Source organism: Balaenoptera acutorostrata, chromosome 19 (assembly GCF_949987535.1).
Source record: "Balaenoptera acutorostrata chromosome 19, mBalAcu1.1, whole genome shotgun sequence".
Taxonomy (NCBI): domain Eukaryota; kingdom Metazoa; phylum Chordata; class Mammalia; order Artiodactyla; family Balaenopteridae; genus Balaenoptera; species Balaenoptera acutorostrata.
In genome coordinates, this window is record NC_080082.1 from 29405933 (window position 1) to 29428058 (window position 22126).

At 60.1% G+C, this 22126-nt stretch overlaps 1 protein-coding gene across 2 annotated transcripts in view; it reads left to right on the top strand.

Annotated features, from left to right (window-relative positions):
* GNAO1 (G protein subunit alpha o1) overlaps window positions 1-22126 on the top strand; it is a 167750-nt gene that overhangs the window by 139714 nt on the left and 5910 nt on the right. The window contains exons 4-8 of one of the 2 annotated variants that reach the window (XM_057533924.1): window positions 3680-3840; window positions 7405-7533; window positions 9411-9540; window positions 13423-13576; window positions 15813-16553. In XM_057533924.1, coding sequence (XP_057389907.1) covers window positions 3680-3840; window positions 7405-7533; window positions 9411-9540; window positions 13423-13576; window positions 15813-16000 — 762 coding nt within the window. In that variant the 3' untranslated portion in view covers window positions 16001-16553. Of the gene's footprint in view, window positions 1-3679; window positions 3841-7404; window positions 7534-9410; window positions 9541-13422; window positions 13577-15812; window positions 16554-22126 lie in introns of those variants that run through there. The other variant, XM_057533925.1, reaches the window with a different exon arrangement.

A 22126-nucleotide genomic window follows, 5' to 3' on the forward strand; every position in this document is an offset into this window, starting at 1 on the left:
AAAACATGTCTTTAGGTTAAGAAAAAGTCAGAGGATTGATTGAGGTAGCTGGAAAGCCATTGGTATGTGTGGCCGCAGGCACAGCTGGACCCAGGTGTTTTGACATGTTATGGGGACCCGGCGTGCCTCCCTCTCTCAGCTCTGCTTCCCTCCGTGATGGCTGCACATTAAGGTGGGCCCTTCCTTTGAGGGTCTCTCTCTCCTAATAGTTTATACAGGTGTCCTGGAGCTGGTAGGTTAGTCTCATTTGACAAATTTGGATTCTTTGTCCACCCCAAACTGTTCACTAAGGCCAGCGGGATGGACTGGCCAGGGCCAGACCCTGTGTCCACGTTGGAACTATGGGACGGAGTCGGGGAAAAGAGTGCTTTCCTTCAGGCGAGCAGGGGTTCTGGTGCCCCAAAAGGAGGGAGTGGAAGCCACATAGGTGGAGGGGGCAGCCATCCAGCAGCAAAGGATGGAGCAGATCAGAGGGGACGGGCCCTTCGCTGCCACCTCGAAGCTGGTCACTGCCCCAGCATCCTCCACTGAGTAACACTGCACAGGTCAGACCTAGTGGCTCTGCCTCCGTACATGCGTCTGCTTTGTCACACCTCATGCTGCCGGGACAGCTGGGCATGCTCTGACCAGCAAGAGGTGGCAGCGCCATGGGGGCTGTAGCAGAGGGAAAGGTGCTGGAAAATGCCTCCCCCAACCCCGCCACTGGCCCAGGAGGGGACCTGGACAGGAAGGTCAGGCCCAGTGTGAGCCCCATCCCCCGGGGCCCCAAAGGCAGGAGGACAAAGGGACAAGGCCCCCCTCTGGCTCTATTAATTGCTTGTTAAGCTTGACCCCCACAAGGCTGGCCCAGCCAGACAGCTGCCACTGTCCTCCAGGGCGCATTGGCAAGGCCCCTCCCTCCCGCCACGCCTGACCCTTCCTACCGTCCTCCTTACCCATCTCCCCTACCTTTGCTCAGGGGGCTGGGCTGGACACCATTGTCTGAGATGCAAGTCCAGGGCTGTTGGCTGGAGCACAGTAGAGGTTAACCTTGGGTCCAGGCTCTCCCACTTACTAGCTGTGTGACCTTGAGCAAGTTACCTCACCTCTGAGCCTCAGTCTCCCCATCTGTTAAACAGGATGGCTACCAGGCAGAGCTGCTGTCATGGTTGAACGAGACACAGTGTTGTTGAAATGGACAAGATGAGAGGAGTTGGGAGACAGAGAGGGTGGAGTGAGAAATCGAGGCCGTGCCTGACAGTAAAATGCCATTTGTCTCACAAATGCTGCTGAGCACCAACAACTATGTACAGAGCGTTGTGAGACGGGGGTGCCGTGAAAAGCCAGGAGATTATCCCTGCCCTGCGGAACAGGCACATACAACACCAGCTGTGACGTGGAGTGGTTGGTGCACCGTGGGGCAGACTCTGCCTGGGGTGTGGAGGAGGGCTTCCCTGAGGCAGTGACACCTGAGATGGGGAAGAGCCGGGGGAAGGATGCTCTGGACGGGTGGAGCACCCTGAGGTGAGGTGACCCTGGCTACCTGGGGAACAGAAGGAAAGGCTGTGTGCTTAAAGGCCCAGGAAGGGGGAAAGGTGGGAGGAGGTTAGGACCGAGAGGTAGGCAGGGGCTTTGGAGGCCAAAGTAAGGAGTTTGGAACTTAGGGATAATGGGAAACTATTGAAAGAGTTTAAACAGGGAGAGTTACTGTATCCATTAGGATTAGGTTTGACTGTGAATATCTGAGACCTAGAAAATAGTGATTTAAATGAGGTAGAAGTTTAATTTCAATGTTAAAAAAAAAAAAGTCGTCAAGGACCTGACTGTTTTTAGATCACCCGTCCACTATCCCTAGGGTGTAGACCTTGTCTTCATGATTCAAGTTGGCTGCTAGAGTTCCAGCCATCACAGGCTTCAGGAAGGAGGAAGTGAGAGAAAAAGGGTGCATCTTCCCTTTACAAAGATTTCTCCAAAGACCTCACTACACTTTGGCTTACCTCTTCATGGGTAGAACGGGTCACATAGTCACATCTTTGCCACAAGCAAAATTAGGAAATGTAGTCTTTAAGTCGGATATCAGTGTGCCCAGTTAAAAAATTGTGGGTTCTTTCTCTGTGGTCTGCTGGCTGTTGTGTGGCAGGCAGACTGAAGAGAAGCAAGAGGGAGGCAAGGAACCCCTGGGAGGGGGCTAGGGGCAGCCAGGGAAAGACGGTGGTGGCTCGGACTCAGGGCTGTGCAGGAGGAGATGGGGAGAAGTGGACATTGGGAGGGAGGTGGTAAAATCAAGGATGACTCCTAGTCTTTGAGCAGTTGGGCCGATGGTTGTGGCGTGCACTGAGCTGGGGAAGACGGGAGGGAAACAGAAGGGCAGACAGAGAGGTGTCGCCAGCACAGGACCTTGCCCCACCCCCACCTCCGCCACACCTAGGTGATGAGATGGAGCTGGGAGGACAGCGCCAGGCCAGCCTTCCCCAAACCATGCACTGCATCCCACTGGAGTGGGATTCCCAAGATTCCAGACCACACACAGAGGAGTATGAAGTGGCTTTGTGGAGGCCCGTGGTTTCTAAACCACACCCTTGAGTGGCCTGGCTGAGGCATAGTGCGGCTCTAGGTGGGAGGGTGTCTCTCCCCCAGCAGGAAGTCTTGCCCTACCCACCCCTCAGGTCCCGACTCCCTTCTCACAGATCAGGCAGGAACCTTGAAGGAGGGGTCCAAAGGAGGAAGTCTGGGAAACTGGCCAGGTTTATCACAGTCACCCCACAGGTGGGAAAGCAGGCTGAGATTTCCCGAGGTCACGCAGGCACACAGGAGCAGCATCAGCACATAGGCCCTGACTCACAGGCCTGTTTTTAGCCCCAGGTGGAGGCACCAACCCTGCTCACCCACTCCTGCATCCCTGAGTCACCGCCTGCCTAAGGCACCCAACGCCTGGGTCCCAGGGCCAGCTTTGCAGGTGGCTGCCCCCAGGGGAGGCTCCGGTGCTGAAGAAACTCATCTCCTAGTTGGACGGGGACCCACGCTGTCCTGGTGGGCAGCCCTCCCTGTCAGCTGAGGGTGACTTTGGGAATCCGAGGGCTGAGGTCTTTGGGACACTGTCCCTAGGGAGCTAGATCCGGGCCAGCGTCATGGGCATGGCCTGCTGGCATCCAGGCCAGTTGTGGCTTCCTTCCCAGGGCAGGCAGGCAGAAGGGGACACAGTGCCAGCATTTTCCCATTGACCTTCTGCAGTAGACAGGCTCTGAGACATAAGTAGCTACTTAGCTGGACAGCTTGATTCCGGAAGTATCCACAGAAGGCTTTGGCCCCACGTACCTTGGTGCAGAATGTTTTGTTGGCTACAAGTCTTCCAGGCGTTGACCACAAGTCTTCCAGGCGTGGACCTTGTCTCCTTCGTGTCTCCCACCGCGAAGGACACCTGCAGATTTCCAGCACCTCTGCTCGCTTCCTGAGCCGCGTGCCGCAGGCTGGGGAGCCTGGGTCTCTGGCTCACTTGGAGGGCGGCAGGGTTGAAAGGGCTCGAGAGCGGAGCAACCGTCTAGTAACGATTACCATGCCCTTGAGTAAAGAACCCTCTGTCACTTCCCCTCTCCCTGACCAGGCCTAGGGCTGAGCCCTTGTCCCGGTGCCCTGGCAGGTGCCCGGCCGGGGCTTCTGTCCCCACCGAGGCCTCAAAGCCGCCGTCCATGTCTCCTCACAGGCCGATGCCAAGATGGTGTGTGACGTGGTGAGTCGGATGGAAGACACGGAGCCCTTCTCTCCAGAGCTGCTCTCCGCCATGATGCGACTCTGGGGCGACTCAGGGATCCAGGAGTGCTTCAACAGGTCCCGCGAGTATCAGCTCAACGACTCCGCCAAATAGTGAGTGTCCCAGGCAGGCGGGAGGCCGAGAGCGGGGCAGCAGTGCAGGCGTGGAAGGGGCTGGGGCCAGTGGGGCAAGGAGGCGTCCTTGCTGAGGTGGGAACCGCTGTGAGGTGTTCTGCCTCGGTGTCAGGAAGGAAGGAGAAGGGGCTTCTCCTCCTGCCCCCGGGATGAGAAGGAGGTCAGGGAGGTGGGGGGCACAAGCCGACAACAGGGCTCCCAGAGGCCCGGGGGCCGTCGCCTGCTTGCTCTGGAGGGGGCCTGGCCCTCCAGAAGGAAGATTGTCAGTGTAGCAGTGTTTGTGCCCCCTGGAGAACCCTTGACCCCATAAGTACAAATCAAGGGCAACGTAGACAGAAAATAACTTACATGGTGCCCTTTTGTCTTCTTTTTGAGAAAATTAATACCCTTTCCATTCCTCTATCTTTAAAATTAAAAATAAGGAATATATAACCCATCAGCTAAGTAAAATAAATAATCAAACATACACTTTAATACTGTGTTATAACTAATAAGGGGAAGAAAAGGACAGGGGAGAGAGAGGGGCCCGGTGGGGCAGGCGAGGAGAGGGGGTGAAGCCGCTGAAAGCCAGAGAGGGCTGGAGGGGTAGGAGAGGGGAAGGCAGAGGGAGTGACAGGGGATCACAGGACTGCCCACTGCAGCCTTGTCACTCCAGGCATCTGGAAGTTTACATGCCCTTGGCCCCTAGATCGGGGGCTCCAGGCCTCTGGGAATGGTCTGTGGTGGTCGGGGACATGCCTTCTGTTTTGAAGACATTGGGATTGCACTCCAGCTTTCAGGAAACGCACCCACTCTTACAGTCTCGTGTCCAGGTTTTCGGTGGGAGCCTCTGGGCTTAAACCCCACTATCTTAGGAGGCGTGTGCTCCGACACTGATCTGCTCAGCTTCCTCACCAGCGCTTCTCATCTGGGGCCACTTTGCCCCCAGGAGACACTGGCAATGTTTGGAGGCATTTTCGATGGTCCTGACTAGGGTGGTGCTACAGACGTCTAGTGGGGTAGAGGCCAGGGATGCTGCTGACTTCCTACAGACACATTGTACAGTCCTCCATAGCAAAGAATTACCTGACCCAAAATGTCAGTATCGCCAAGATTAAGAAACGCTGGTCTCCACGGTGCTGATGTAGCAGAGGCTAACGCCGAGAAAACAGCGCTCACTAACGGATGCTGGGACATTGCCATTGGCTGTGATGACAGCTAACAAACCAGGGACTTGTCTTCCCATCTCTGCACACCTAGATTGTCCACGGGGCAGGTGCCTGGGTCCCGTGAGTCCCAGGTAGTAGCGACCCAGGCCCCAGCCACTGATGAGCCCCCAGGACACCTTGGTGGGCCAGGGGTGCGAGCCCAAAGATTCAAGTCCACACCTCTCTCTGTACACTCAAGTCACAGACCTCAACCCAGGTCTCCCCCTTAACACACAGCCATTCAGGCCTGGAGAGAGTCCCCCCCCTTCCTCTCCCCCTCCCTGCCCACTGCTCGGCCCAAGTCCAGGCCCTTCCCATCCTCCCGCCACCCTCAGGGGCTCCTCAGGGCATCAAATTGTGACCCCCACTTAAATTGTTACCACTTAACTAATTATAATATGAACCCATGGCAAAAAAATTTTTAAACAATACAGAAAGGTATAAAATTGATAGTGAATCCTCCTCCCAGACCTGTTCCCCTCCCACTGTTAACTATCTCCATTTACTTGTCCCAGTGATGTCCAGAAAAACTTGACCCTCCAACTATAAATAGTATTTAACGACCTCCAGCTGTGAAAGCTGAGGGAGTCAGACCTTCCTTCCTTCCTTTGCTCTTCCCCACTTCCACCACCAGTTTTTTGTTAGTTTTACAGGATTATTTTTAGTTCTTCTGGTGGTTACCCTTATAACTTGAAATGAACGACTTGAGTCAGTACTTGTCAACTCCCCCCAGCTGAGCTGAGGAGACCCGCCCTCCTCTCTCTGTCATCTCTGGGACGGGGCTCCGAGGAGGGCAAGGGCGGGACCCACAGGCAGTCAGGTTCAGAAGGACCTTAAACACTTTCTGGTCCAGGGTTGCTTTGCTGTTGTAGTTTCAGCTGCTAAATCTCGTCTTCTGACAAGAGCTGAGGCCCGAAATGTGAAACAGTTCAACGTAGATTTGTTGTGACGGAAAGGAGAGGCCTAATAGGGCTGTCGCCTGGCACAGCTCCGGGGGGCACCACTCACGTCCTAGACTGTGTGAGTGTCTCTCCAAGGCCCAGAGCCTCAGTCACCACATGTCCCCTTCCAGCCCCAAGCTGGCCCGTCCTCTCATGTTACCGGCGAGGCTCCAGGGCTCTCGGGGAGACAGGGCACCCAGGTCTCTCTGTGTCATGCGCCGGGGGCGGGTGAACACGGCTGGCCCTCCCCTTTCCCTTCTGAATGATGGCTCTGAGACAGGTCCTGGAAACCCAGAAACCTGAGCACATCACAGCAGGGGCTGTAAAAGGTAGTTCTGTGGTTTGGTAGGATTATTTTTTCCCAGAACGAGGTCCCCACTAAAGGTCAGCGCTGGCTGGCAAAGCGTCCTCTCCTTCCCTCCTCTCGGGTCTCCCTGCCCCCCCTCCCCATCTGCTCTCCTTAAGCCGCAGAGCCATTATTCCAACGCTCTTCTGGTCAGAGCCTTCCAGAGTGAAATTCCAAGTCCTTCCAGTGACCTCAGGGGCCTACGTGCTGTGTCCCCCTCACCTCCATCACCCCCTCCAGTCTCACTGCTACCTGCTCCTGCCCCATGTTCAGCCTCCCCATCACCTCCCTCCGCACCACCTCCTGTCCAGCACCTGCAGCCTGGACTCCTCCTCCACTGAGGGCGTGGCCTCTGTGCCCCCTGGTCCTGCTGCTGGGGCATGAGGCTCATCCCCTCACCTCCTCAGTCTCCACTCGAATGTCATCCTGAATGTCATCCTGCTCGACAAGCCTTCCCCAGCCACCTGATATCAAATAGCCCCGCCCCTGCCTGGCTGTGTGACCTCTGAGCCTCCCTTCCAGGAGCACCATATGGGGCGATGCGATGGCCCCCTTGATAAACCCTAAGGAGCATGGAAGAGGCAGGCGGAGGTTCCGAGGGCCTCTGGGAAGCCCCATAGGGAACTGTTAAGAGGTGGAATCCCAATCCCTGGCTCACAGCTGGGCGAGGCACTCACCTTCATTAGAAAACCTAAGTTCTCTAATCTATGAAATAGTACATTTAACTCAGGAAATTAAGGATGAAACATGATGATGCATATAAAGACTAGAACCTAACTGTTGCCCATTATTATTTTAAGATGAAGAAACGACCAACACTATTGTAAACACGTTAGTCTCATTTAAAGATTCAGCCTTGTCGGTGTGCCTGGAACCGTGCGCGTAGCCCTCGGTCTGGGCCAGAGGCTCTGAGCGCGTGCGGCCGGGACGTGAGCGTCTCTTCCGCAGCTGCTTCCCCACACCTGGCCCTGGACGGGGTAGTGCCATCGTTCCACAGGTCAGGACTGGCTCTCGGGGAAGGCGGTGCCCAGCACCTGGTCTAGGGTCCCCTGTGTGTTGCCATCCCCAGCTACCTGGACAGCCTGGATCGGATCGGGGCTGCCGACTACCAGCCCACCGAGCAGGACATCCTCCGAACCAGGGTCAAAACCACGGGCATCGTAGAAACCCACTTCACATTCAAGAACCTCCACTTCAGGTGAGGCCCAGGGAGGCTCCCGAGCCCTGGCGAGGGTGCCAAGAGATGGGCAAAGCCTGCCTCTCGGCCTCCCCTCGTCTGGAGCACCCAGATGTCGCCCTGCCTCAGGGAGCGTTCAAGTTGGGACGGGCAGTTAGATACGAGAAGGGGCCTGTGTGTGTGCCTCTCTTGCACCCAGTTCGGGGGCTGGGGTGAGTGGGGAGGCTTCCTGGAAGAGGGGTCCTGGAGTGGGGCTCTGAGGAACAGGGAAGATTTAAGCGGACAAAGGAGGAGGGGAGTCCTGTCCTTGGGTGATTTCTGAGGAGGAGGAGGGGGGGTCACCTAGGTGGCCCCTTGGAGGCCACCTTGTGAGAGGGGTGGGGAGTAAGGTGGGTGAACCCAAGCGACATGTGTGCAACCCCAGGACCCATGTCATCGCAGAGCTGGAGAGGGTTTGGAGATCAGCTGACCCACTCTCTCCGGGTACACTTGGGGAAACCGAGGCCTGGGAGGAGTAAGGCTGTCCCCCAAGCACAGAACACAGCTCAGGTCCAGGGGTCTGAGCGCCTCAGAACAGGCCCTGCTGGAGGGTTGTGGCACCACCTGGGGCAGCCTCCACGCACTGAGGCCTGGGAGCCGCTGTCCTGCCCCTACCTGCCTCCCATGCGTGGTTTCCAGGTGTCAGGTGGAACAGGAGGAGTGGCCTGTGTAAGGCCGCTTCTTGGCCCCCTGCCCGCCCTGGGAGGGCTGGACTCCAGGACCCCTGGCCAGCCCACGGCCCAGCCCCTGCCCACTCCCACTGAGACAGAGGGCGCTGAAGTTCTGTCTCTATCTCCGCAGGGCCGCACGAGCCTCACTGGGCACACGGGCCTCTAGGCCTCCCCTGAACCTGGGGAGCGTAGTGATGGGCACTGAGGCCCCACAAGGTGCTTCTTGCCCCCTACTCTCTCCAGTCTCTCCTGCCTCAGCCCTCGGGGGCAGAGGGTGCGGGGCTGGGCTCGGGGCTGCCCGGCCTGCAGAGTCAGAGCATAAGTGCTGTGGAGGGGCCGCAGAGACCATCAGCCTATGCCCAGCATTTCAGATGGGGAAGCGGGATCCAAGGGAGGCGGTGATGGGACGAGTACAAGGCCTGTTTCCTTGTTCCAGGCCCACTCTGGGCTCTGCCTGCGGTTACTGTCCTCTGTCGGGAGGTCAGGGCCCAGCCCACCCCGGCAGCTGTGTGCCAGCAGACCTCCCGGGCCTAGGAGGCAGTGGACCTTCATTCAGGGCGTTAGGTGTGAGGTTGACCTCTTCCTTCCAGGAACCAAGCCGCACCTGCCACAGTCTCCCCCCACGGCCCTCCTGCCCCCTGGGGGATGGTGTCTGAGAGGGAGAGAGGGAGGGGAGGCACAGAGCAGAGGCTTTGTCTGCAGACAGACCTGGGTCCCACCCCATCTCTACCACACCAACTCCTGCCGGGACCCTGGGCACTTAACCCCTTGGGGCCTCACTGTCCCTCCACGTAGCAGGTGACGATCCCTGCCCGCCTCCCTCCCTCCTGGGCTGCTCTGGAGTTTTAACTGCCCACAGACATGAACAGACACGCTCAGAAAGCCAGGGACAGGATGTGCGTGTTACCCTGAGAGGAGGACCTCGCAGAGGCGTTAGTAAAAGTCCTGAGATGCAAGGGCAGGTCTTCGAGTCTCGGTGTGGGAGCACAGCCCAGTCGTGGGGCAGAAGCAGTGATAGACACCTTGCCCCGGGGACGCGGCGGTCGGCCCTCAGCGCCCGGAGCGAGGCTCCTTGGGAGGCTCGTTGCGGGTACAGCCCCCTCCCCCACGCCGCCTGCTTGACCAGCGTCCGCACACCGGCCGGGGCCCCACCGCCCACCACGTGCAGCTTCCCTGTCTCCCCTGCAGGCTGTTCGACGTCGGGGGCCAACGATCTGAACGCAAGAAGTGGATTCACTGCTTCGAGGACGTCACGGCCATCATCTTCTGCGTCGCGCTCAGCGGCTATGACCAGGTGCTCCACGAAGACGAGACCACGGTGAGTGGCCCTGGGCCGCCTGGCCTCAGTGGCCCAAGGCAGCTCTCGGGTGGGGCTGGCTGCGGTGGCCGGGGATTCCGTTGTCGGCCAGGCCGTGCCCGGGCTCTCTCTTCTGACTTCGTTGCCGGGCAGACGCCTCGTGATGCCGATGCAGCAAAGGCAGCCACAGGCCGCCCTGCTCAGAGGCTGCATGCAGACTGGTGATCAACGTCTCTGCAGACTCTGGGCCTCAGGCAGTACGTGCCTCTTTAATAAATTCAACAGAGTCACAGAGGCCGTCAGGCCAGAACCAAATTAAGCAAATCCTAAACAAAATCAGGGTGCAGTCGAGCAAGAATGTACGTAAGACAGAAATAGCTATTCTTAGCCCTCACAGTCCTCCCTGAGCAGTGGACGGGGCTGGCAGCCGGAAGGGCAACGGGACATGGCATGTGGGCGAGTGACAGCAAGGGCGCGGGCCCCTCCCCTGGAGGATGCCAGCCCAGGTTCCCACCTCCCGTCAATGCGTCTTCAGTCTGGGGCCTCAGAGAACTGCCAGGCTGGCTTCAGAGGGGGGCCCTCACCTGGAGAGGGCGCGGCCTTTCTCTGGGCCTGGGCTGGGCCTGGGCCTGGTTTGCTGCTGAATTCAGGCAGCACCCTCTTTGCCTCGGTTACTGTCTGCTGTCAAAGGGGTGTAACCATAGTACCTGCCTGGTGGGGCCTTGGCAATGGAGTGAGAATCCGCGAGAAGTACTTGGAACCGTTTCTGGCACAGCTGCGCCGAGCTGGTGGTTGTATTGTCACCGGGGATTGTGCTGAGTTGGGGGCCCACTGAGCTGCCCGTGGAGAGGTGGGCCTGCTGCAGAGCCTCAGAGCAGTGGCCCGGCGCACCACGGGTTCTCCGGAGACGAACACCTGCCGCGGTAGGGCTCCTGGGCTGTGGGGTCACACCTTTGGCGATCATTAGCTCCTGCTGTGTGAAGCAGGCACAGAGCCCTGGCACTGAGGGTTTGGGGCTAGGCTCGTCACGGTGGGCCTTGAGCAAGGCCTGTCTTCTCTCTGGGCCTGTCTCCTCATCAGTCCTGCCTGCTGGTCCCTCGGGACTGCTGCGAACATCTGCTGAGCTTTGGGGTGCAGTGCTGTGGGGAGGAGGAGCCGCCGTCCTGTGGGACTTATGCAGCGATGAGGCTGTGGGAAGATTGGGGCCAGGGCCGCTGGCCGGGTGGGTGATCTGGACTCGCGCCACCTGCTGGCTTGTCCCCCTTGCCCTTTCTCCTTCAGTCCCAGGTACACTCCTGAGTTAGGCATCAGCAAAGTCCCCCAAGCCCTGCCTTGTTCTAGGGCGAGTCTCTGGGGCCCCAGCTGTGCAGCTCTTTCTGGTAACGCCATAATCATTCTCAGTGGCCTCAGCTGGCTGTGGCGTCTAAGATCACCAGACCTGGACCCACTGACCACCCCAAAGCCCCAAAGGTTGGCTCCTGCTGCCCCCACAAGGCACCCGCATGCAGGGACTGCCCCGGCACGTCTCTCACTGGTCCGTTGTTGACTCTCCTTTTGGACCCACTGTTCACAGTCCACTTGGCCACTCACGTGGTCTGAGATCCAGGTGGCTCATCTTTTCTTCCTGCAGCGCCTGGGAGTGGGAAGCAGGGCTGGTGCAGTGAGCAAAAAGCTGATCCTGCTGTGGGTTTCAAATAAACTGAAACACTGGGGTGTCGAGGGCCCCAGGCCTCTCTCCGGGGACCCGCTCAGCTCAATCCCGAGTCCCAGGCCCATCAGCCCTGGGCAGAGGCTCGCACTCACCTCTGGAGCACAAGGCAGAGCAGAGGGACGTCTGGGCGGGTCTGGCAGCCACGGGGTCCCAAGCTCCATGGCCCTCGGGTCTCCAGTAAACACGGACAGGTGCCAAGCCTCACGCTCGGATGGCCTCTCTGGTCTGCTTGCCTAGGCAGCCCTCGCTCCAGAGCAGGGCCCGTCCTGGGGCACCTTCCTTCTCGCCTTCCTGCCTTTACTGTCTCCCTCCCACCTCCCTCCTTCTCCCCCATTTCCCCGCCCTTCTTCACAAGGGCTGGAGCAGAGGACCTTGGGGAAGCAACAGCACGTGGGGCCACAGCCAGGAGCAGGCTGTTCCTGGGGCTCCGTCCACCCAGGAAAGAGCAGCAGCCCCTCCAGGGCACGGCAGTTGGCTTTACCACTTAACAAGAGCCCACAAAGGCGGCTCATTGCCACGGTGACAGCAAGAACAGCGCCGTAGAGCTGAGCAAAACGCCTGTGTGTCCAGGGCCAGGCGGCAGCGTTGGGCAGCTGGGGGTCCGGGCGGATGTGGCCCGGGGTCTAGCCCCGCCCCCTGCCGCCGGTGAGCATGGCAGCTGCTCCGCCTGCTCCTCTGTAAAATGAAGCCCCGGGCAGAGCAGCCTCTGGGCGGCTGTGAGGACCAGCAGGCTCGGAGCTGCAAGAGTGCCTGCCCTCAGGACTCTCCGCTCAGCAGACGGCAGCTGTGGGACGGCTCTGTCCAGGCACACGGCTCAAGGACAAGCTATGGGACGAGGACGCCCTGCCCCCGCGAGGCAAGAGCTCCACCCTGCTGACCAGTCCCTGGTCCTCCACCTTCCTCTCCGGTCAGCCCTGCCCCTCCCTCCCAAGCCTGGGGCGAAAATTGGGGCTGCCTGAGAGAAAGGTGTCTGGAGGCTCCTGGAGCTCAGCCAGGACCCCTGGGGCTAGTGGCTGCCCGCCCACCGGCCGGCCACCCTGCCCACTGTGGCCCGGACCCCAGTGGCCCCGGGCCTCACCTGCCACAACCTCTCAGCGCCAGTGCCGTCACCGCCACCTGCAGGGCCTTAACTTGCCAAACCAAGGCCAAAACCATGAGCAGATTCTGAGAGACCCTCCAAGTCGGGCAGGTATGAAGCGCCTCCTTCCAGCTGATACCATCAGCTAAGAGTTGAAAGCAGCAGGTTCCCAGGGCACCGCCGGGTGACTTTGCTGTGAAGCCTGCACCCCACTCCCGCGTTCCACACTCCTCACCAGCCACTCGGCTTAGGCTGGTCCTCCCCACCCTCGCCTTCCATCTCCAGCCACGCAGTCCACAGCCCCAGGGTGGCCGTGGCCTCCGGAGCCTGCACGGGGGCCTCCGGAGGGACCGACTTTGACTTCCTGGCCCGAGACCGGTTGAACCAATTTTGTTTTTTGCTTTTTTTTTTCTCTTTCTTTCTCTCATGTTTTTTGCTGGGTTTTTATCTTCCTTTCTGTTTTCATCTGTTTTGCTGGCTTTCATCTTGGGGTTCTTCTGGCCCCTCTGCCGGGAAACCAGCCTCGATAAGCAGCTCACCCAGAGCCGCCCCACGGCCTAGCCAACCCACCCAGCCTCCAACCACACCAAGGCCACAGCAAGATCACTCCCCCGACGCTGTCCCCCTGGTGTCTGCTTCCAACTCTGGATTAATTCGAGGATCTCTTGGTCCTCGGTTAATGTTTCCCAACTGAATGCGTGCACCCTCCCACCCCTGCTGGCGAAACCAGATGAGACCCCGGTAGAGAAATCTGCATGCCCGAGGTCCCGTGTGGACGTGTGGATGGTGGTGCGGCCCCTGCCCCCGCGTGCATGGTGCATGTCCTCTCCACGGGCTAGAGTCCCTCCGGTGACCTCGCTGCCCCGGCCCGGTTCAGCCCTCTTCAGTGGGCGGGCAGCGTTCCCCAGCCTGTGCCCTGCTCCACCCCCCACCTGCGTGTGGAATGCAGCAGGGACCATGTCCTTGTCCTGTGGATCCTCCTGTCTCTGTCCCTGATGGTGCCTTCAGCCGTGTTGGTGGACCTTCCCTTCGCTTGTCCCGCTTTGTCACTGGCCGCGGTGGGTCAGGGCCCCGGGCACTGCCAGCCCTCACTTGCCTCTCCACTCTGTTGCAGAACCGCATGCACGAATCGCTGAAGCTCTTCGACAGCATCTGCAACAACAAGTGGTTCACGGACACGTCCATCATCCTGTTTCTTAACAAGAAGGACATATTCGAAGAGAAGATCAAGAAGTCCCCGCTAACCATCTGCTTTCCTGAGTACACAGGTAGAGACTGCCACTCCCCACGGGGACCGCAGGGGCCACGCAGCCGCTCGGGCCACACCAGCTCCTGAGGGAGCTCAGTCCCCCTTCACCATGCTCTGCGGACACACCAGATTCTGCCCTGGAGAATCCAACACAAAACCGAAGGCGGGTCCCCTCCCTTCCCCACAATGTGCTGTTGCGAGGGGGTGGGGCAGCCAGCTGGGGCATCCTGGTCAGGGGAAGCAGGGCTGGAATCCCGGCTCTGCCACTTACGAGCTGTGTGATCTCAGCAACCTCTGGGCCTCAGCTTGGCCATCTGTAAATAGAGCTTATCAGTAAAATGGCAATACCAAGATGATGATGGGGTTGAAGATCGGGACTTCGAGTCAGACAGCCCAAGGTTCGTGCCCCCACTCTGCCACTCACAGCAGGTTACATAACCTCTCGGAGCCTCCGTTTCCACGTCTGTGAGATGGGAACAATCACTGTGATTATCCACCCTCCCTCCCAGAGTTGCCAGAGGACAAAGTGAGCTAAGAAGCATGGAGGGCTTAGCATGGCAGGTGGTGCATAGTAACTGCTCACTAAACATTTGCTATTGCTCTTATGACTGTGATTGTAAAAAGTATCGTGACAGCACCCCCATACGGGTAGTTATACGATTAAAATGGACTATTGAATGTGAGAGAGCTTCACGAGCAGCAGAGACCAGGGCCTCCCTGCGGAGGTTGCTGAGGATGACGGAGGCCACCTCTGTTAACGTTGCCGTGGGTTTACCTGACTGTGGGTGGGTGGGCAGCCTGGCCAGAGCCCCCATGGAGCAGCAGGGTGCCTGGAATAGCCCACGGGCTCACTGGCTCTTCAGGATGGCCAGGGCCTGGTCAGAGAGGCGAGTGGAAGCAAAAGTGGGCATCCCCAGCCTGATCAGCCCCCCAGCCTGGAGAGCACAAGGGTAGACAGAGTCCCAACAAGGTGGGCCTGCTAGGTAAGCCTCCGGGCTGAACCCCAGTTCCCTGAGAGTGGACGTGGGGGCCATGGCTTGGAGCCAGACAAGCAGCACGGCTCACTCTGTCTCCCCTTCCTCGAGATCAGGCTGCCTAGCCCGTGGGTCAGGCCCCAGCAGCAGGCAGCCAGAGGTGGGCCGGGCTCAGCACCCCTCACACCCGCCAGTCAGCCTCCTTTTAGCTGTATCTAAATTGGGGGTCTGTGGATCCCGCCCTAGGTGACCTCTGGGCTGTGGCCCATGGTGCAGCAGAAAGAAGCAAGGTGAGTCAGTCACCAAGGCCGTTTGGTGCTGACGAGGTCCCAGGGACCCTCTCCCTCACCTCCGGCCCAGATTTAGGTAGACCCTCAAGGCCAGGCCTGGTGGCCTGTGCCCATGTGCCGAGGGGCTGGGTCCGTCCCGCCCCCACAGGCGTGCCACCCCTGGGCTTCCAGCCTGCAAAGCAGCCACCCCAGTGCGGCGCTGTGGCTCTGAAGTCCAGCCCCCCTCCCTCCCTCAGTGGGTTGTGACAGCCCTGCCTGGGCCTGGGCCGGGGTTCCTAGAGCCTGTGGAGGCTTCAGGGCAAAGCCAGGAGTCCTGTTCTGTTCCTCCCTAAACAGCAGCTGCTCTCCTGGAAACGCCTCTCCCTGGGCTCACCAGGGACAGAGTGATGTGGCGGCAAGGGAGGCAGCAAGCCAGACAGTTCTGAATCCCTGGACGGTGAACATGAGAAGGAGGAAGGGGGAAGGAAGGAGGGTGGGGCGATGAGAGGAAGGAGGCCCTGGAGGCTCCCAGGTGCAGCACAGTTTCCACCCACCTTGCCCAGCAACAGCCAAGGGAGGTGGCGTCCCTGCCCACTCCAAGGAGTCACAGCCAGGAGAGGACAGCCTGCAGGGGCTGGCGTAGACTTCTGCACCTGTGTGAGGGCTGGTTCAGATTTCTTTGGGCAGGACCCACAGGAAGAGAGAATGTTTGCATCAGGAGCCCGTACATGCATCTATAAAAAGAAACAGGAGTTCCATGAAACAGTGTTCACCCTTAGCACAGGTGAGGCCCGGTGAGGTTTGCTCTCTCGTTTCCTTCATTGGTTTTAAACTGGATGTGGACCACGGACTTGGTTTCATGACCCACTGTTGATCGAGCTGAGCTGTCGTCAGCTTTCTCCTGCAGGGTTGTCACTGAGAGGCCCTCGGTGTCCGCTCCCCAGCCCGTGGCCTGACCGGCGCCCAGGTGGGGGCCTCGCCTCACCAGCTCCTGACCTGGTCTCTCCCGCAGGCCCCAACACCTTCACGGAAGCCGTGGCTCATATCCAGGCGCAGTATGAGAGCAAGAACAAGTCGGCCCACAAGGAGATCTACACCCACATCACCTGTGCCACTGACACCAACAACATCCAGTTTGTCTTTGACGCCGTGACGGACGTCATCATCGCCAAAAACCTTCGGGGCTGTGGCCTCTACTGAGCCCTGGCCTTGCCACCCAGCTGCCCACCACCCTGCCCAGCCTGCCACCCCACCCCTGCCCTGGAACCAGAGCTCCGCCACCTCCCGGACCTCTCCCTGCCCTGGACAAGGGAGCACCAGCAGCTGGCACTGAGCAGGGAAGAGGAGGCGCCCTCCACGGCCTCCCCCACCCCAGACACCAGAACACGTGGTAACGGGGCTGGCGGGGGTGCCGAGTGCCCACACCTGCCGAGACAGACGGCTCGCTGGCCTCCGCGCCATCGCTGGGTGTCTCCCCGGGGGAGAGGCGTACGGGGGCCAAGCCGCCGTCCGGCCCAGAATGGGCGCGCTCTGCACGCGGTGGTTCACGCTTGAGGTCCCAGGATCCCCTCCTGTCTTCTGAAGTTGTGCAGGTGGTGGGGCGGCGTGCTGGCCGGAGCGGGGGCAGTGGGAGCCGCTGCTCAGCTTTTCTTGGGGTCTCTCTGGTCGAGGGCAGCTCCGTCACCAAAGCCCAGGGTGGGACCAGGCCACCAACCGCGTGTGGGTCCAGGGGCTCAGGCCTCGGCAGGTGTCTCCCTCCTCCTCCCCCTGGACCTCAGCCCCGGACGCCAGTCCTTCCTTCTCTGGGCCTCCCTCCCTTCATACCTCTGGGGCTCCCCAGTGCCCTCCTGGGGAACCCCCACCCCGACTCCTCACAGGTCTGGAAATGCTTCTGAGACCGACTTCTTGCAAAGGCACATGGTAGATGGTCGGCGGGGTTGAGTCCCGTGGTGCCTGGACGGAGGTGGGGAAGAGGCGGTGGGGGAGGGGAGGCCAGGGGAAGTGGCTCTTGCGTTGACTGGGATGGGGGCCTCCCACCCGGTCTTTGCAGGCCCCAGGGTGGCTTATCTACTTCTCCCATCACCCGGGGCTCGGGCGGCCGCTCTGGAGTGTGAGCAGACATGCTTTTTCCTCCCAAATTCATGGCGAATCCAATGCAAACCAGCTGGGGCAGCAGGGGGCCAGGGGACTGGAGGTTCTGTAGTTGAGGAGACCCAGGGGAGGTGTGGGCATGGCCCCTGTAGCCAGTGTCCCAGCTTCCTTCTGTCTTGGTGAAGAAATCGGAGAGTTTGTCCACAGCCCTTGGGGTCCCGCCAGCCCCCAGGGGCAGAGGAGGGCAGACGGACGGGCCCATCATTCTGTGTGTGCTGTGAGGGGCGCAGCCTGGCTCACACACACACACACCCAGCCCCCTCCCCGGACAGAGAGTCCCGAGACCCCTTGGAGGGGCTTTGCTGTAGAGATCCCTGAGGAGAAAAGGGTGGGGTGACTCCTCCTGGTGACACAGGCCCTGGCTGACCTTGGACAACGAACACACCTCTTTCTCTCCTGGGCACCTCCCGTTGGCGGATGCCACCAGCCAACACCCCAGGCAGACCCTGTGTGCTTGGATGGCAGCTTTGCCTGGGGAGCCAGATGTGCCCACAGGAGGAGAGGGGCCGCCCCTCAGGGGCCTCTGGCTCCCTCCTCAAGCCCTCTGCTCCTCCAGCACCCGCTCTGGGCTCTGCTCAGTCCCGGGCCAGCCAGGACCCCTGCCCTCCCAGCGCAGCCCCTGACTGCCCCGCAGCCAGGAGCTCTGGGCTTCTTGTTTCCAACAGACCCAGAGCTCTGGGTAGTGCACGGGAGACCCAGGGCACCTTCCCTAGTGCCAAATGCCTGCAGGGGTGGGTGCCGCTGGGGTGAGCCCCATCCCCGCCTGGCTGTCTTGCTGTTGCCGCTGGCCTCATGGGAAATCACCGGGCAGCCAGGCTGTGGGAGCCACCCCGGCAGCCCAGCTCCATTTCGGTTTTGCTTGCCTCGTTGTGTGCTGCGCCTCGTACCGGGTGCTGGGTCGTGGCAGAGGACAGGCCCCTGGAGCCGACAGCCTCAGTGTCCTGCACGGGCAGCCAGGGCCAGTCAGGCCATGTTGCCCGACACTGAAGGCGTAGCAGTTATTTCCTGGCAGCACCACCCTGGGTGTGGGCAGCTGTGCCCCTAACTCTGCCCTGTGACCCCAGACTCAAAAGCAGCTGCTCAGAAGGGTATACTGGCCAAGCCCCACCTCTAAGGCCATTGTCCTGGAGGTGGGGGCCACCTGCTCTCCGGGCCCAGGGCAGCAGCCAGGCTGAGGGCCCCGGGCCGTAGCCCATCCTGTCTGCCGTGTTAGGAGGCTGGGGAGTGGGGTGCTTGGGGCCTTCCTGCCCCTCCGTGCCCCGGGCTGCCTTTTCTCTCTCAGATGCTCTGCCCTGCTCAGCTGCTTATGCTACTCTTGCCCTCTGGCCCCGGCCTGCCCAGGGGGTCCTTGGCTGTCTAGTCGAAGCCTCCAAGGAGCAGGTATCCAGGGTGAAATTCCTTCCCTGTCCCCTGCGTCTCCCATCCACTTCGTCACAGTGGCTTCACCGTGGGGAGGAATGACTGAGGGGACAGATGAGTTTTGGCTCCGTCGTGGGTGTGGGTGTGGGGGAGATGTTATGAGTGACCGGAAGTGGGTGATTCTCTTATCCACAGTGGCCCCATGTGTGCCCCAAAGAGGCCATGCTTCAACTCTGCATGCCTCTAGTTTATCAGGGCAAAGGGAAACTGATCTCTAGGAGGGGCGCCTTTACCAGACCCGTGAAACTTATGCCTGCCATCTAGATTCCTCTGGGCAGGTTCTGTGCCCTGCACCAGTTGCCCTCACAAGAGCCAGGTTTTGGCCTTCCCACCAAGAACTGAGAGAGGCCCCCAAGGCTCTCCGGCCTGCCTGGAGGGGGCAGTGCCCGAGGCCCAAGGAAGGGCTCTGTGGAGCCTGTGGACTCTGGCCTGAGGAGGGTGCAGGGTCTGCTCCAGCCCTGAGCAGACAGCACACCAACAGTTCTGACATTCTGGTTCTGTGGCCCCCGTGCATGGAGCCCTAGATGCCTGGTGCCCTGGCCCTTTCTCTCCTCTCTGGTCCCAGCAGAACCTGAGGACCCATGGCCACATGCTCCTACCATGGGGCGGTGGGTGCAGCCCAGGCAGAAGGCCAGCACCCGATCTGGTGTCAGGAGGCAGCTGTCCTCCCAGTCTCTCCCCCAAGTCCAGCTCCGCCCCACTGATGGGAGCTGGAGGCACCCCTGCCCTCCCTACCCAGAGCCCCCATGACCAGGGTCCTTAAACCCCCAACACAGAACACTCAGGAGTCAGCTCACCTAGCTCACCTCTGCCAGGGTGAGTCCTGCAAGGGGAGAGAATATCCCACTGCTTCCACCTAACCCTGTGACAGTCTCTGCCCCCTGGTTGACTCTGCAGGTTCTCCTCTCTGGCCTGCATCATTCCTGGCTCCTTCCCCTCTTACCTTGGCTTGACCTAGTACACTCTTCAGCCCTCTTGGTGAGTAAATCCACCACAGTCCGGGCCTCAGCCTCTTCCCTCCAGACCAGGTAGTGTCCTGCCCAGCCCCCTTTTTGAGAAGTCTGGTGCACAAGGCCTCTTCGGGCGGCCTCTGTCCTTCCCTGAGCCTTCCGGAAGCCTTTGGGCACAACCTGGCAGTTTTCAGGAACTGAGGCTTGAGGCTCCAGCTCCGTGGCCATCAGAGATTCAGTCTTGGGTGCCAAAAGCCAGCACCCTCCAGATAGCGCCCCCTTGTCAACCCACAAGCCTACAGAGCGGAGGGTCCAGCAGCCCAGAGCAGTGAGACAGGACACAGCATCCAGACCAGGATCAGGGCCCGGGTGTGAGCTGCTGCCCGCCACCACCCACCCCCAGCGAGGTGAGTCCTCAGCCCTCTTTCCCAGGAGCCAAGTGGCGCCTTCCTTTGTGGGCTTCAGACAGGCTGCACCCCCAACCAGATGAAGACCCCCATCAAGGGAGGGCCTGCTCAGGGCAGAAACTGAAAGAAGGCCCATCCAGGCCCAGGGCGCCCAGAGCACCAGCGTGAACCCACAGCCCGTCCCCGGCAGAGCCAGCCGCTCGGAGGCACCACCCCTCCTGTGGCCCATCTTTTCCTCCCCCGCCCCCTGGCCCCGTCCCCGTCCCTGCGGCCTCCCTGAGCAGCCGGGCCCTTCACCTTCTGGTCCTCTCTGTCTTAGTCCCTGCGTCCTCTGTGCCCGTGCCTCCTCCCCTCCCCGTCCCCGGCAGAGGTGGGCTTGGGCGCCCCTCTCCTTCCTTAGCAAACCCCTCTTAGGTGCCGTGGTCCCACTTCCCAACCCCAGCGCCACCCACCCCATATTAACTGTAATTTTGTAAGAAGAGTGACTCGTTGGTTTAATAAATCTCTAGTCATTGTAATTTATTGGCTGCCGTAATGTATTTATTAGTCACCCACCATTAATAAAAAGTGCCAGCTTTTTCTAGCATGAGTGTGGTGTGTTGCGTCAGTGCCCAAGTTGCTTCCACTGGCGCCCCCTGCACGACGTGTCCTGGGGCCGGACCGCGGGCCGCCTGGCAGAGGGGCACAGCATGCTGGGGCAGGATTCCAGGTGACCGGGATTGTCGTGAGGGCAGAGGCTGGTCTGTCCCGTCCCGCGTGCTTGGTGCCGGCCATGCCCCTGCTCCGGTGGCGGCAGCGAGGCCACTGGCCACGCCCTACTGGAGACTGGGAGAGACAGGGAGGTGACGACCCCAGGGGTGGGTGCTGTCGCCTGGCTGTGTTCCCTGGCTCCCTTCTCTTTTCTCACATGCTGACATCTCCTCTTGTGAATGTGTTCTCGCATCCGTGTTCTCCGGGGAAGCTTGGAAGGACACGCTGGGCTCTTGGCTCCTTGGTGATGGGTTCCAGTGTGTTTGGAGGGATGGCAGTGAGGCCTGTGGGGTGTGGAGGGGTTCTCGGTGCCGGCGCCTCCCCTCCCTGCAGTGGCTCCCCTCCCCACTGCCCTCCCTGCATCTCCAGGCTCGGCCCCTCCTTCCAGGCTCACTCCGATGCCCTCCCCACGGGACCAGGTCTGACTGGGGAGCGTCGCTGCCTCCCCGGCCCCTCCCCTGCTCTGTGCCGCTCGCTCGCTTGCTCGGAACCGGGACTTTTTCACGTGTGTGTATTTTCTCTCCCCAACTAGACTGTGAGCTCTTGGAGAGCAGGAGACTGTGCCGGTTGTTCCTACAACCCCGTAGCTGCCCCACGGAGGGCCTTGCACACAGATCCAGCTGGTATTGGTGGGAAGAGTGCCCGCTCTGCAGCCCTGGGGCGTGGAGGGGCCGAGCCTTAGCCGAGTGGAACTCTGGAGCCCAGGCAGCTGGCCTGGATTTTTCCTTCGGACCTAAGCTTGGCGGCCTCCAGACTTTCAGCTCAGCGAACATGCCAAATGGGCACAGTCCGCACTCTAAGCTCGGCTCTCCCTGGTGGCCCCTTCTGGTCCTGGGAGTGCCCTGGGCATATGTCCCCACCGTGTCCCCCAACGTCTAGATCAAGTCGAGATAGTTGGGCAGTGAGTTGGGATCTTGCCTCTGGCTGAGGCCTTCCAGCTGTTGGTTGAGCAGCGATAGGACGAGGTGGTGTCGTGTGGTGGTGGGGCTTTTCCTATTGAATCCTTGGCTCTCCTCTGCTCCCTGGTGGCTCGGGGACCCTGGGCGTTCCCAGCCCCCACCCCCGTGCGTGTGGATCCACCTGGCCTCCCAGGAAACCTCCGCCTGCCCTTTTCTGAACAGCCTCCATTGAGACGGCACCGGGCAGAAGTGTCTCATGCCTCCCTGAGTGTGACTATGCAGTGACTGACCGGCAGAAATTGCGGGGACTGAGAATGAAATTGACTGGTTGAGGCTAGGAGGGTAATAAGATCATAGGAGTTTGCTGAACATGTGCGGCAGAGTGAGAGGACGATGCCATTTACTACAGATCCCAGAGGGTGTCGTAAATCCGTGCGGTTGTCTAGGGGCTCCTGAGGGGCAGCTGAGAACCTAGACTGCCCCCTCCACCAACTGGCCTTGACCATAAGGACAAGGGTTTGGCACCAATACCCTTTTCAGGTCACCAGTTATGACTACACAGTCATGGAAGAGATGACAGAAGGCGCGCGGAGCTGGCCATGACTCTCTGATCATTTATTCTAAAGCCCACAGGCTCCTCACTCTGGCTGGAGAAACCAATTGCATTGCAGAAGCTCTGGTCTGGCCCAGAGCCGGGTGCAGGTCTCTGCTCTTCCCCATCCCAGCCATGTCACCTCTCATTGTCCCCTA